This window comes from Grammomys surdaster, unplaced genomic scaffold (genome assembly GCF_004785775.1).
Source record: "Grammomys surdaster isolate TR1022 unplaced genomic scaffold, NIH_TR_1.0 125863, whole genome shotgun sequence".
NCBI lineage: Eukaryota > Metazoa > Chordata > Mammalia > Rodentia > Muridae > Grammomys > Grammomys surdaster.
This window is the reverse complement of record NW_021620689.1, coordinates 99,606-115,479: the sequence shown is the minus strand read 5'-3', so window position 1 is coordinate 115,479 and position 15,874 is coordinate 99,606. Positions and strand designations below refer to the sequence as shown.

Genomic DNA, 15,874 nt, shown 5'->3' with positions numbered 1-15,874 from the left:
TCTCTCTCTCTCTCTCTCTCTCTCTCTCTCTCTCTCTCTCTCTCTCTGTCATCCATCTGTACTCCTGGTTGGCGCCAGGGACTCACTATATTGTACAGGCCAGGAGTGCCTCCAACTCACATAGATCCATATATCTGCCTCCTGGGTGCTGGGGTTAAAGGTCATGTTCCACAACACCTAACACAATATGGACTCTTAACCACTGAGCCATCAATCCAGACCTGTGTTTTGTTTTTCTTTTCTTCCTTCCTTCCTTCCTTCCTTCCTTTCTTCCTTCCTTCCTTCCTTCCTTCCTTCCTTCCTTCCTTCCTTCCTTCCTTCTTTTCTTCCTTTCTTCCTTTTTCCCTTTCTTCTCCCAAACAGTGTTTCTCTGTGTAGTTCTGGCTGTCCAGGCTGGCCTCAAACTCACAGAGATACCCTTGCCTCTGCTTCCAAGTGCTGGGATTAAGGACATGCACCATCATCACCCTTAATTTATGTGTATGTGATCATGTATGTGCGTGTGGTTAGAGGCCAGAAGACATTGAACGTCCTTCTCAGTGCTGTGTGTCCTGTTTTCGTTTATTTGCTTGCCTCCTTGCTGGCCATCGAGTCCTAAGGATTCTCTGTCTCTGCCTCCCTGGCACCAGGGTGGCCGTGCCTACCTTTTTACATGGGTGCTGGAGACTGAATTGGACTGAGCCATCTCCCCAGCTGTTTTAGTTTTTGAAACAAAGTATAGTAGAGGCTGGGGACTTGGTGTCCTCCTGCAGTGGCCTCATGAGTGCTATGGTTACAGATAGTTTGTAGTGCTACAGTGGATAAGTGTATGGGAGGCTGTGTGTGTGTTAGTTCGAGGAAACCCTCCTCATTGGCTGCGTCTTCACTCAGTCCTCAGTCCCGCTGACTTTGGCTGTCTCCCATCTTCTCTTTCCAGCACTGCTTTCCCCCTTAGTGAAAGAAAGTCTTAATTCTTTGTTACATTTTCTGTTCCTCTAGTTATTCAGTCTTTCCAGTTCACTGTCTACAGTCACCTCCTACTGCATATCTCCCTCCATCCCCTTCAGCCACACGTTAGTCCTCAGTGTCTGCTGTCTAGACTACTAGGGCACCTGCAAATGCTCCCTTTCATTTTATCCTAGGTCATCCTAGGTCATCGGACAGCTAATGTCAGTTACTCTCCTAAAACGGTCAGTTTTCACTTCTCCTCTGAGGTTACATACTATTGGTATTTGTTTGTTTGTTTGTTTTTTGTTTTTTTTCTTTTCTTCTAAGAAAAGGTCTTAAACAGCTTAGGCTGGCCTTAAATTTGATGTTTATGAGGGTAACTGAATTTTTATTACCCCTGCTCCCACTTGTGCCACCACACCTGGTTTGTCCTGAGCTAGGGATCAAGTGAGACTGGTTGAATATCTTCTCGTTTCCTGTCTTGTAACTCCAGGGAACTTTTATAGGATTTGATTGAAGATTTTATAAATTGTCTGATACTTAAAATTAGAAGAGATCGACTCTATACGTGGTCTTGTTTAGATGTGTTGGTCTCATGCCTGTAATCTCAGCACTTGAGAGAGCTGAGACAGAATTGCCACAAGTACAAGGCCAACATGGGTTACTGAGACTCCTTTCTTATAGAAATGATTCTTAGGACTAGAGACCATAATAGTTTAGATTAAGTAAAGCCATCTAATCACAATGATTGGACGTTGTTAAATTGTAAAAGGTTTGGAGTGAATTTTATTTTAATGAGAAAATCTGTAATTAGGGCTAGCAAGTTAGCTCAGCAGGTAAAAGACGCTTGCCATCATGCCTGGGTGTGAGTTATGGAACTTAAATGGTATTAAGACATAACCAGACTCCCACAGGTGTCCATGTGTGTACTGTGGCACTCATGTATGGACAAATATTTTTAATCTGCTATTAAAATGGAAGAATTAGAATTTTTAAATTATGCTCTGAAACCACCTAAACGTAGGAAAATCTGTTGGTTATTGAAAACAAGCTCCTGATTCAAAGTTCAAAGCACTGGTGTAGAAAAATAAGAATTGATTTAATTTGCTTAGTAATGAAGGTAAAAATAGATGTCGACAAAGCAATTGGTGTCCCAAGTATTTATTGAACGGCTGCTACAGATGCTTGGAAGCTTTTAGAAGAATTACAGCTGTGGCATTCACATGCTCTCTAAGACCTGAGATATTATTGGTCACAACTGATGTGGTAAGTGAGATACAGAACATAGGTGCTGGTATAAATAATTGAGGAACTTTTGAGTATGAAATTCACACAAAATAATGAACTTACCTAATTTAACCTTATTTCCATTTTGTGGAGGCAGAATGGTTTCCTGGGAAAGCGTATAGGACTTAATAATTGGGAAGCCTGAATTCTGGTCCTGACTAATGCTTGGGACCCATATGCACCACAGCCTCCTCTTTGAACATTCAGCCCCATGTGTAAGAGGAATGCTGGATAAGCTCAGTGAACTCACTCTCCCTGCGTACAAACTACATTGTATAAGATAGCTTAGGATAAAAGGTGGAATCGTGATAGTCTGCTATACTAAAAGAAATACCAAGCATGGGGCTGGAGCATCTCTACTGAAGCATGTGTGTAGCATGCACAAGACCCTGGGTTTAATTCCTGCCACCACCATTACCCGCCCCCCAAAATGGCCACAGTATTTTTAAAATATATATTGTCTGTTTAAAATGTTTAGAAATCCGTTGATTAAAATGCTCTTCTCGTTTGTCCCATGGTGGTTTAGTATCTACTTCCACATTACTGACCCACCAGGCATAGAAGTGGCTTCCCACACTGCTTAGATTCCAAAGTGTCACATAGCCCCAAAGAAACTGCACCAATCTTCAGTTCTTCAGGTCTCCTCAGTCATAGTAATGTCATCCTCCTCAATTAGAGGTGGCAGAGGCTGGCCTGGCTCCAAAAGAAGACTGTCAATTCCTCTCTCTGTCTGTGTCCACGCTCTGCAGGATGCTTCCTCACGCCCACCTCTCTCCCCCTTGCTGTGACTTTGGCTTCCGCCAGATGTCACACCGCTGCTTGTCACCGCCCAGACTCTGTAGTCGCTGATTTTGTTGTTTCAGTGTTTGTCACAACTGTTCTCCTTAGCTGTAAAATTTATGGAATTTCAAACACTTGTTAATCACTACAGTGTTTCTTTTTCCTGATAGAGGAAGCAGACAAAGAGTGATGTGCACAAAAGTTAAAAGGAAGGGAATGGTCCATCTAATTGAGGTAACTTTCTGTGTATGATACACATTCTCCACAGGAGAACGGAGCGCAGTTCTGTAGTTCTCAGGAGTGCAGAGATACTTTTGCAGGAAAAAGTACATAAAGTATACACTTTATAACTGATACCCAGTTAAATGTTATCCTTTTGGCAACCATAAGAAGGTAGATAATTATAATCTCTGTGATAGCATCTCCTTAATCTTTGTATTATCTATCCAAATCTTAAGATGAGCAGGTAGAAGTAGGTAGGCTTTGGTATTACTGCATATCAGGCATTGAACTGAGTGCCTCACATGTATTTAAGCCTCAGGAGATCTTAAAATGGCCTAGATCTCTTCTCTTGGTAAATACACTTATCGTGTACTTTTGTTGTTGTTTTGAAAGATTTATTTATTTTATGTACATGAGTACAGTGTTGCTGTCTTCAAACAGACACACCAGAAGAGGGCATCAGATCCCATTACAGATGATTGTGAGTCACCATGTAGTTAGTTGCTGGGAATTGAACTCAGGATCTCTGGAAGAGTAGTCAGTGCTTTTACCCACTGAGCCATCTCTCCAGTCCTTATCATGTTCTTTTTAAGAGGGGAGAATATATTTGTCTAACCTCTCACCTCAACGCACCACTTGGAATAAGAGGTTCGGTTTTTTTGTTTTGTTTTGTTTTATTTTTTTTGTTGGTTTTTTTTTGGCTTTTTGGGTTTTTTTTTCCTTTTTTTTCTTTTTCTCTTTTTTCCTTTTCTTTTTTTTTGGTTTTGGTTTTGGTTTGAGACAGGGTTTCTCTAGCCCTGGCTGTCCTCGAACTCACTCTGTAGACCAGGCTGGCTTCAAACTCAAGAGATCTGCCTGCCTTTGCCTCTGCCTCCTGAGTGCTGAAACTATAGGTTTGGAATACTACCTCCTGGCCCAGAGGCAACATTTTTTGACTGAGTATGATGATGCATGTCCATAATCCCCACACTGGAGAGATGAGACCATGTTCACAGCAAGTTCAAGACCAGCCTAATCCGCCTAGTGAGTTTCAGGCCAGTCGGGGATGTATAATAAGACCCTTTCTCCACCTGCTTCCCAAAAAGAGAAAGGCAAAACTTTTGCAATATCTTATTCTAGAGGCTAAAAGTTATTTTTAAGTCCCCAGAATGATTTATTTGATTTTTTTTCCTTTGTATGTCATACATAATTTAAAACCAAGGGTGTTGGTATTTATAAACCACTGGTAGTGATTCTCAGGCTGTTATTAGGGAGTAACTTAAGTAAATGTGTGGGTTCATTTACAAGATGGACAGTTGAATATTTGCATTGGATAAAATATATACAACATCCGGTCTCAGCCTTTGCTATACATGTCTAGTCATCTAATGCACAAGTCTTCACTGGTAGACCTCTGAACTTTGTCCTACATCTTTGACAGAATAGAGGTTACTTGGTAAAAGACAGGATTTTGAGTCCTGTCGTTGGTATTTCAATAGTTAGGCAGATTCTTCCATGTGATACTGTGCAAGGAAAAGGACATAGGCTAGAAAGTGATGCTTAATGCTTAGGATAGACACATCTGCAGGAGACAGTATGAAAATATTTAATATGTGTTGACTAGGTTTCCAGATGTGGGTCTACATTTTTTTCTGGGGCCCTAAGGTAGACTGATCAGAATACTGAAAGATAACACTGTAGGTGTCTAATATTGCTGTCAACCTTAGAGTGTGAGTAAAGAACCCTGTGAAGTAGCTGGGCAGTGGTGGTGCATGCCATTAATCCCAGCACTTGGGAGGCAGAGGCAGGTGGATTTCTGAGTTCAAGGCCATCCTGGTCTACAGAGTGAGTTCCAGGATAGCCAGGGCTATACAGAGAAACCCTGTCTCCAAAAATAAAACAAAACAAAAAAGGATACTATGAAGTAAAGACTAGGAAACATTTGTTTTTTTCAAGACAAGGTTTCTCTGTGTGGCCCTGGCTGTCCTGCAACTCAGTCTGTAGACCAGGCAGGCCTTGAACTCAGAGATCATCTGCCTACCTCTGCCTCCCGAACACTGGTACCACCATGGCCTGCTGAGAGTAGGAAAACTTCATTTACTACTTTACTTGTATGTTCCAGGCAATGTGCTGGCCACTTTCAGCAAACATCTCTCTGAATCCTTTTATAAAGATACACCCTGGAAGGGATTTACTTTGTGCCAGGACTGCTTGGGTTTCCTAATTACTTACACTTTTTACTTCATAAATTGGTTTATTTCCTTAATAGTAATATCTACCACTTATCAAGCCTGCACCTATGCTTTAGATATTTGCCGTGCATTATCTCTGACCCTTCACTGCAACCCTTTTGTACTAGGCATTATTTTAGTTGAGATTCTAGAATTCAGACGTTTTCTAAAGTAACACACATACTCATAGAACCAGAATTCAAACTCATGTCCAGCTCTTTGTTACATGGCCTGTTTCTTCCTGAGCTGTTTTTTGTGCTGTTCATTTGTTCTTTATTTAGTACTTAATGTCCAACTTGCTTCCTAAGCTTTTTATCCTTAGCAACTCATGTCTGAGGGAGGTTGGGAAGAGAAGCAGCAAATCTGCTTGCTTATGGGTTGCAGGCATTTGACTCAAACTAGAAACACTTTAGAGGAATGAGGCCTTTGGGACTGGAGAGAAGGTTTAGTAGTTAAGAGCACTGCTTTTGGCAGAGGACCTAGTTCCCAGAACCCACATGGAAGCTCACAACTGTCTAGCTCCGCTTCCAGTACCCCTTCTGACCACTGAGGGCTCTTGTACACACATATACACTCAGACATACACACATATATTTAAAATAAATATTTTTAAAAGAAAAAATAGGGTTCATCACATCCTTGCTTTGATTTAGTTTTCTTAATGTTTGCTTGTAGTATTAAGCATTAACCACACAAATATTAAAACATGATATTTTCTCTGATCTATTAGTACTCATTTAACAGATGCTTATTAGTCACAGGCTGTATACCTGTCCATCATTGAACAAGACAGAAGTACTCCTGCCTTCATAGGGTTTATACTATATAAAGTATTTGTGGATAGGTGAATTGTGTAATGTTTTCTCCTAATCACACCACAGAAAGTCATGGTTGTGTAAGTTGTTGAATAGAACAGAACTGTGGGAACTTAGAGTTATTAACTTTTGTGCAGACCCACTTAGAATAGCACACAAATGAATACTTAGAATTGGTCTAATTTCAGGAAAACAGTGACAACATACAAAAATTTGTTTGAAATTTAAAGAAAAAAAGAAACTAGTATAAGTGAAAAGTCTTTGATGGAGCATTGTCAGAATTTTTGAAACTGCAAGATGTTACCCAGATGTATTGACTTAATTAGTTTAGATAACACCACTTACTTATGCTTCAACATCTCACACATGCAAGAGTTGGTAACTCAAAGTCACACAATATTTGTGAGGTATCTTCTATACTACAAGTTGTAGTTTCTGACTACCAACGTCACTGAGTGTATATGAGATGCTTAAGCATAAATAAGTTAATATATTATGTAGATCAACTGAGAAACACAGTTACTTCTGAATTGTGTTTACATGGGGTTTCTTGTAAAATCTTCTGGTGATGGCTCTTAAATGACATGAATTGTTTTGAAACATGATTTAATCTCACACTGTGGGCAACAGCTTCATTAGATGGAGTATTTCTGGACTCTGTTGCTTGAGGCCTCTTTGAGTGTCTATATGGAGTTCTAATATACCATACAACTTGGTAAAACTGTTGGTTAATTGTTCCAAGGATATTCTAGCTACGTGGAGTTGGAAAGAGTGAGTTATATATTTAGAGAAAAGATTAAACTCACTCTATGACTGGTAAGAAGTTTATCATGCCAGGTGGCAGAGGCAGGCAGATCTTAGTGAGTTCAAGGCCAGTGTGGTCTACAGAGTCTATGTTCTAGGACAGCCAAAGCTACACAAGGAAACCCTGTCTCAAAAACCAGAGCGCAGGGAGGGGAGGGGAGAGAAAACAAACAAACAATCATGCATTTTCTTGGGGAAGAATACTAATTGAAGACACTTGGCTATTCTTTATCTCCCTATCCCCAATCTGTCTCCTAATTTTAACTATGTCTGTCAGACTTTGTAGTATTGTTTTCACACTTTGTATATTTTTATTTTTATTCTTAGCTAATTTAAGCAGAGCTTTTGTTGTTCAAAATATGCGTTATCAAAAGGTTAGGATGTAGCTAATATACTAGAAATGTAGGTGATATTCGCACCCCAAGCACAGTTCCCGAGTACAGCACACCTAACTGGAAATATGATGGACCAGTAGTTAATTTCCTGGAAGTCCTGACTATTAATGGCTAAATCTTATTTTTGTGAGCTGTCTACTATTTTATTCCATGGATAGGCACCTGTTTGGAAGTTGGAGCTCATGTAATTTTCAAGAGACGTTAGCAACTCTTCTACTTAATAGTTGGACTACTAGGATTCCAGTAGGTATATTCACTTATGTCCTCTACCATGAGTTTCGTCAGGCTACCAAGTGCCCACATTGATCAGTGTGCAAAGAATATGTAGTGTCCCTTTTAGAGCCATTGTTTATTCCAACTTCATGTTGCATGATATTTCATTTAATTGAGCACAGGCATAAGTATAGGGATGGGCACAAACCACAGGCAAGGCTTCACTGATGCCACTGAAACAGACACTAGAATAAACAAAAAGAAAACCCACAAAATGGGATTCCCACCACTAGTGCCTGGAGCATAGACAGGATGAATTTAATATGGCAAATACTCAGCTGATACAGAAAAAGTAATTATTCCTTTGGAAATGAAAGCAAGGCAGACTTAGTCAAGGTTCACTGTAGTAATTTGTTGTTTTATACTTATAGGTAATATGAAGAAAATATTAAATGCAAGTTACAACCATTTTTTAATTTGTTTCATTGATGAAAAGTAGATTTTATTCATCTTAAAGGAGTCTTGTTATATTAGAAAGATGTTGGGCTAATGGGATGGATGGCTCAGCAGGAAAAGGTGCTTTCCGCCAAGCCCGATAACCTGAGTTCAGTCCCAAAACCCACATGGTGGAGGGAGAAAGCCAACCCCACAGAGTTGCCCTCCAACCTATACAGATACATAAATACAATTAAGTAAATGGAGTTTTCCAAAAAGAAAAGAAAAATGCTATTTACATCTTCTCCGAGGCTGCTTTTTTTTTTTTTTTTTTTTAATTTTTTGAAACAGGGTTTCTCTGTGTAGCCCTGGCTGACCTGGAACTCACTCTGTGGACCAGGCTGGGCTTGAACTCAGAAATCCGCCTGCCTCTGCCTCTCAAGTGCTGGGATTAAAGATGTGCGCCACCACTGCCCGGCTTCCGAGGATGCTTTTTGTTAATCGTGGACCTTGTTGAGAAGTCTAGTGACTCCAACTTAAATATTTGAGACCTGTGTACTTCTTTTTTTTTTTTTTAAGATTTATTTATTTTATGTATATGAGTACACTGTAGCTGTCTTCAGACGCACCAGAAGAGAGCGTCAGATCCCATCACAGATGGTTGTGAGCCATCATGTGGTTGCTGGGAATTGAACTCAGAATCTCTGGAAGAGTAGTCAGTGCTCTTAACAGCTGAGCCATTTCTCCAGCTTCAGACCTGTGTATTTCTATCCTTCCTAATCCCGTCTCAGTGTTATAGAACATACAGTTTACTTTTTGATACATTTTTTTGTGATACAATCTTTTGGTGGTGTGAGGTATTTGGGGTTTTTTATTTTTAAGATATGCCTTACTGTGTTGCCTGGCTAGCCCCAGTCCTGAACTCCTGGGCTCATTAGCTTGCTTATTTTGAATGGCATGATTGGACTCAGTCTCTGGCCTGACACATAATTGTGTTTGTTGGTCTTTTGTTGTTGTTGTTGTTGTTTGAAATAGGGTCTCAATCTGTAGCCTTGACTTACCTGGAACTTACAGAGACCTGCCTGCCAAGTGCTGGGATTTAAGTGTGGGCCATTATTCCAGGCTCTTGATTTTTTGTTTTTTAAAATTACGTTGTGGTTTATGTATAAATGAGAGCAGAGTAACAGTGAGCAGTATCTCAACAGCTGAGAGAAGGAACATCAACAGACTGTACACACCGGAGGGTGGGGTGGTGGCTCGGAAAAGACAGACAAAACCAACCAAACAAAAAAAACAGGGTGGCCTTTATTTCTTCCAGATCAAAGATTTTGGGTATAATCATATAAAGATAAACAATCAAGTTTTGCAACCTAAAAATATTTACTTGTTAAACCTATATTAATACTTTAGTAAACTATACAAAAAAGATAAGGAGAGAAACATGTACGTTTATAGAACTGCATATCAGTCGGGCCAGATCCCGCAGAGGGAATTCCCAGCATGACCTCATTCATCTGTGAGGACACAGAGCAATCCTTGTTTGGACATACACCGTCTTCTCCTGCGAGAGCTGCTCTTTACCTCCAGATGACTTCCTCCTTCGCATGTGTGTGTCTAGTCGTCTGCGGCTCAGAGCAGGCGTTTACCTCCTCATCCACCAGCCACTGGAGGAGGGCTGGGGCCACGAGGTGACTGATCCGACCCATTCTTCATGGAGGTTTCCTGGTGGCCCTCTTCCATCATCGTATCTGGAATCACAGGCGCTCCGCTAGCCTCTTCTTTTCTTCACATCTTGCTGAAGCAGAGTTTTGAAAAAACAAAACAAAAAAAACAAACCGAATTCTGCTATTCTCTAGAAGAAATCTGTTATGAAAGAATCTCCATGGGAACTGTTCCGGCTATCCAACACTTGACCATTTGAGATGTAAACCATCTTCCCTCCAGTTGCCCGCTTCCTAGGGACAGAGAAGACTGGACCCCTGATGTTACCATACCTAACCTAGCCTCCCCAGCTCTTGGTTTCAGTGAGTGAAACCAAGTAAAGAATAACCCAAAAACATATAAGCCTTGGAAGCGGTTTTAAATCAGGCTCTTAACACCCCCTCTGTGTGTGTGTGTGTGTGTGTGTGTGTGTGTGTGTGTGTGTGTGTGTGTGTGTGTGTTTGTGTGTGCATGTGTGTTAGAGGATAACTTGTGGGAGTCTGGTCCTAGGAATCAAACTCAGATCATCAGGCCTGGCTGTAAGTCAACTCCCTTACATGCTGTGCTGTCTCAACTGCCCATATCAGGTTCTTTTTTCATAGACTTTAAATACAAACAAAACAGTGTTTTGCTTTATCTCTGACCATACTAGAAATCTTCCAGGTAGGTGTTTATTTTTGTTGCCACTGTGATTTAGTCAGTTTCTGCTAAATTTTATTTGTCAAGAGCCAGAATACTCCTGATTGCATTGTGTTCTGCCCTCAACAACAGGTTGCTATGTCTTTCCTTTGCAGACCCCATATCATGTGAACCTCCTCCTGGCTGGCTACGACGAGCATGAAGGGCCAGCACTTTACTACATGGACTACCTGGCAGCCTTGGCCAAGGCTCCTTTTGCAGCTCATGGCTATGGTGCCTTCCTGACTCTCAGCATCCTTGACCGATACTACACACCGAGTAAGTGCCAGCACTCTAGGGAGAGAGCAGTGCACAGCCCTGCCCTTAGCTCTTCTTGGTCTTGTCAAACCTTGGAGTTGGCTGGCTGCACCCTAGGTAGAGGACAACTCCTCTCTGGAAGCTGTTCTCTCTTTTGTGAATCAATGCAGTCTTCAAAAACCTTATTGATAAAAGTCTTCCTGCCAACCAAAATAAGACATGCCTATGTCTGGAGCTGGGTTTGCTTTGCTTTAGGACGCTGCAAGCAGACGTCAGTGTGAGGGAGGTTTTCCGGTCGGTTCTCTAGCTTCACTCACGGCCACTCTCCTCCTAGGTGACTGTTGCATCTCAGCTGTAGACAGTGAGCCAAGCAGTTTATGTCTGTGTCTTGAACTTGTGAGGACTTCTTTGTTTAAACATCAAAGCTTTTGAAGACCACTCCCTCCTGCATATAAAATTGTTTCTTCCCTTGTATCTAAACTGACGGCTTGACAACACTTCGGATAAGCAGTGTTTTTTGTGCTGAGTTCTGTCTTCTGACCCCACTATCATGCTCCTGTAGCCACTGTGGTCAGAGAGGACTTGACTCCAGCTGGCACAGGCTAGTACTGCAGCAGTTAGCCACTCTCTCCTTAGGCTCCCATCTTCCTGTCAGCATCATGACAACTGGCACAGTCTTTCTTTTTGGTGCTGCCCTCGCACTCAACCTCAGCCGTGCTAGAGCTCCAGGCCACGTCCTGAAAAGGCCTGGCCTCCTGGTGACTGTCTCCTGATTTGGCATCTGTCAGTAATACAGCTGATTCCCCCACCAAAATAACCAGCAGCCACCCTTGAAGCCTGATGCATAATATGTCATCCCAGTTTGCCATGCCTAACAACAATCCCTTTGGAGCCCGTCGAGAAGTCCCAGTCCCATCCTCTTAATTGTCTTCCCATTGTTAAGCCGAGGCCCAGCTGGGAGGGTGAGGATGGAACTCCGGCCTTGTCCTCCCTCTCCCTGACTTGCAGCTGGCAAGGGCAGATGGAATTGATTTAAGCCCTGGACTAAAGGGCTGGGGAGGGTGAGCCATGAAAGAGAGGCTGGCTGCTGGACTTCTTCAGAGGCGGGGCCAGGCCGGAGACAGAATTCCGTCATGCTTACCGTCCTCTGTAGCAAATCGATTTGTAATGGCTTTCTGCCGTGGGAGCACTGGGTCTGGGGCGCCCTCCTCTGCATGTGGAGTGAGTCAGTTGCAGGCTAGAAGGCTGGACATGTTTTGTCTTTTCCAATTGTGTGGCACTCTGACCTGAGGAAGCTCAAACAAGCTGTTGAGTGCTGGACATAGACAGCCTTCAGTGCTCGGCCTCTGTGTTCTCTTTCAGCTATCTCACGTGACAGGGCAGTGGAGCTTCTTAGGAAGTGTCTGGAGGAGGTGAGTAGCTCCCAGGGGATCCTGGAGGAACGGCTTCTCTCAGTCTGAAGTACTGTTCCTGTTCTTGGTTGCTTTTTTTCTGCTGCTTGCCAGAAGGTAATAATAAATACCCTCTGAGCAAATGTGAAGTTGATGCCAGGGATGGAGGTTCATGTGGGGAATGGGCTTATTCTCTCATGGGTCACTGCCTCATTAATGTCAGTTTACAATTTAATTACAATTAAATTACGTTAACTACAATTCCTTTCTGGTTCATTCAGACTAGTGATTCTCAAAATTCACTGTGTGTAAGAATTATCTTAGGGGAACTTTCCTTTTCCCTGGTAGGCTCCAGTGCCCAGTTCTGAATCTTCTGTAGGTAGGTAGAGATGAGTCTTTTGTTTAACTGGCAACCAAGTGGTTTTAATATAGGTGATAACAGGCCCCTGCTGTAAGAGACAATCTGGGCTTTATACACTCCCGGTTGTGCCGCCTAGGAACCCTATTCCCGTAACAGTGCATTTGGACTAACATAGAAAGCACCTGGGAAGTTTGGGGTCAGAGGTAAGGAGAAATCTTTGATTTCAAAGGCTAAGAACCCCAACTGATGGTTGCAGTAAGAGTGTAAGGAAAGCCGGGCGGTGGTGGCGCACGCCTTTAATCCTAGCACTTGGGAGGCAGAGACAGGCGGATTTCTGAGTTCAAGGCCAGCCTGGTCTACAGAGTGAGTTCCAGTACAGCCAGGGCTACACAGAGAAACCCTGTCTCAAAAAACAGAAAAACAAAAACAAGAGAGTGTAAGGATATACGATAAAGCAGCAAAAACTCGCCTTGTTAGACCTTTTCATTCTTTTCTTTTTCTCATGGCCTAAGAATGGGAATGAAGTAAGTGTCCAGAGAGAGCAGGGTGAGCACCGGTGAGAGCATTGGCTTCTGGGTTCAGTTTGCCTCATGGAGGACCCCGTTAACTTCTGTTAACTCTACATCACAGCCCCATCCCCTCTTTCTCTTTTTAAATCTCCTTTCCACCAGAGACGCTGAGGGTCAGCCATTTAGCTGAGAGACAGTATTATCCACAGATATTCTAAGGGCTAGCCAGAAAAAGGTACTATAATATCAGGTGCTCTTGAGATTTTATTTTCTCCAGAACAGCCTTTACCTGGACTGAGAGAGCTAGGAGGATTCTGTGGACATCATCCCGGCATCCCTGCAGCTGCACACGCAGACACACTCTCTTATCTTGTCCTCCTAGTGCAGGGAAATGACTACATAAACTGTTGACACCTAAGGCGGCTGGTGTGGGACTGGACTTTGTTCTTAGTTCCTTGCTAGCTTACTACCTGAAAACTTTTTAAAGAGGCAAGTGTGTTTTTGTAGACTGATTGGTAGCAGGCTATGGGGATTGTCCTGTGTACCAGCTGACTGAGCAGAGGCAGGCTCACAGCTACATTTCACAGATCTTGGTCATTACCTTCCAGTCAGCCTCCAGCTACTGTCTAGACACTTCTGTGACATAGTACCAGCTGCCCCTAGTGGAATATTGGTTCAGTTTCACAAAAAGAGGTTATTTACACATGACATTTTCTCTTAGAACAGAACTTGCCACATAGTATCCAGTAACTGTTTGCTAACTGAGTTCTTTCATGTCCTTGCAGCTCCAGAAGCGCTTCATCTTGAATCTGCCCACCTTCAGTGTCCGGGTCATTGACAAAGATGGCATCCACAATCTGGAGGACATTACCTTCTCTAAGCGGGGCTCCTAACATCATGTTCTTCCCTCCCACTTACCAGGGAACTTTTTTTGATGGGCTCCTTTTATTTTTTTTCTACTCTTTTGACGTTCACTCTTGATAGATGGTTAATTCAAAATAAAGCTGAATATAGCTAAATTGAGCTTTCTGGTTTTGGCCTCAGTTTACCCAACCTCACATTACAAAGGAACCGAAAGGATGGTTGTAGTCTTGCCCGGATGGTCCCTCCGTCTCTCCCTATGTTAATGATCTAAGTGGCTTTGCCAGCTCACAGCCCCACATTCTGCTCACTGTCCAGCTTCTTTCCTCTAGCTTTTCAGTCTCTTGCTTGTTATCTAAAGCAGTGAATCTTTTTGCCTTTAAGCTTAAATCTTTTTTGTTGGACAGACATGAAAGACATTAAAGGTGCATGCCTTTAATCCCAGCACTTAGAAGTCAGAGGTAGGTGGATCTCTGAGTTAGAGACCAGCCTGGTCTGCAGAGTGAGTTCCAGGACAACCAGGGTCATGTAGAGGGATCCGATCTCAAAACAAAAAGGAAAAAACTGTTGTGTCATATTGTGTTGAAATATGTGTATGCAGTGTGGGGCCATAGGACAACCTTGGGTATTATTCTCAGGAGCAGACTGTCTACCTTGCACCAACAATCCCATGTTTGGTTTTATTAAAAACGGGTATTCTTGGGCTGTTTGGTTTTAGTAAAAACGGGTATTCTTGGGCTGGTGAAATGGCTCAGCAGTTAAGAGCGCTGGCTGCTCTTTTAGAGGTCCTGAGTTCAAAACCCAGCATCCAGATGGCAGTTCATAATTCTCGGTAACTCTAGTTCCGGGGAATCCTACACCCTCACACAGATACAAATTTAGGCAGAACACCAGCAAAAATGAAATAAAGATAAACATTAATAATTTTTTTTTTAAAAAAGGCATTCTTGGGCTTAGACTCAGGTACTATGCATATAACACAAGCATTTTACCAACTGAACTATGTCCCCAGCCCTTAAATCTTGTGCAGTTGATTAGCTAATGTACTTAGTAAGAGTGTCAATAGTGCAAAAACAGCCAGAAAGCTTCCCTCCTATTTCACTCTGATGACTTTCTCAGAGGACAGTTCAGCTACTCATTTCTTACATGTTTCTTTGTTTGAGACGGGGCCTCATGTAGCCCAGGCTGGTCTTGAACTCAGTGTTCAAGAAGGATGATCTTCAACCCTTTATTGTATTGTTCTTTCTCTACTTTGCAGAAACTGGATCCAGGCCTGCTTCTCTGTGCTCAGTCTTTGTACTGGAGTGTTGGCAAAGGGAATATCGGGGATGGAACCCAGAGCCTGGCACTGGGGGGCCCTCTGCCACTGAGCTCCATCCTCCAGCCTCCTTTTACTTCTGTTTTCCTGCCTCTGCCTCTTTAGGAGCTAGGATTATGGGCTTTTGCTATCAGGCCCAGCCTGCTTGCCTGTGTGCTTTTTATTTATTTTTGGTATGTGGATTCATCCCTGCATGTATATCTGTGTACCGTGTTTGAGCCTGGTGCCAGAGAACAACATTGGATCCCCCGTGACTGGAGTAGTAGCTAGTGTTCTTAACTGCTAGAGCCAGCCCTCCAGCCCAGGCCAGCTTCCTTCCCTGTTTTTAAAGATATAAGTAGAAGCTGAACAGATGATTCATCAGTTAAGAGCACTGACCGTTCTTCCAGAGGCCCCAGGTTGAATTCCCAGCAAGCACATGGCGGGTCATAATTGTCTATAACTCCAGTTCCAGGGGACATGACACCCTCACACAGATATACATACAGGTAAAACACCAATGCCTGTAAAATAAAAATGAGTAAGTTATTTACAAAAATAAGTAAAATAGGAGTATACACAGGGTAGCTTGGTGGTAGAGTACCTGCTTAACAAGTAGCAGGCTCTGGGTTTCATCTGCAGCATCACACAAAAATAAAGGCTATGCATAACTTATGGGTTGGTTTTTTTTGTTTTTTTTTTTGGTTTGGTTTGGTTTGGTTTGGTTTGG

The 15,874-nt window shown here is 42.5% G+C and overlaps 1 protein-coding gene and 1 pseudogene across 1 annotated transcript in view; one reads left to right on the top strand and one right to left on the bottom strand.

Moving 5' to 3' along the window:
• The window catches only part of Psmb2 (proteasome subunit beta 2), a 34,127-nt gene extending 20,118 nt beyond the window's left edge, over nucleotides 1–14,009 (top strand). The window contains exons 4-6 of the mRNA XM_028790121.1: nucleotides 10,584–10,746; nucleotides 12,088–12,137; nucleotides 13,772–14,009. Coding sequence (XP_028645954.1) covers nucleotides 10,584–10,746; nucleotides 12,088–12,137; nucleotides 13,772–13,879 — 321 coding nt within the window. The 3' untranslated portion in view covers nucleotides 13,880–14,009. The remainder of the gene's footprint in view (nucleotides 1–10,583; nucleotides 10,747–12,087; nucleotides 12,138–13,771) is intronic.
• On the bottom strand, nucleotides 9,739–10,021 carry LOC114641014 (annotated as a pseudogene).
• Nucleotides 14,010–15,874: the final 1,865 nt, after the last annotated feature.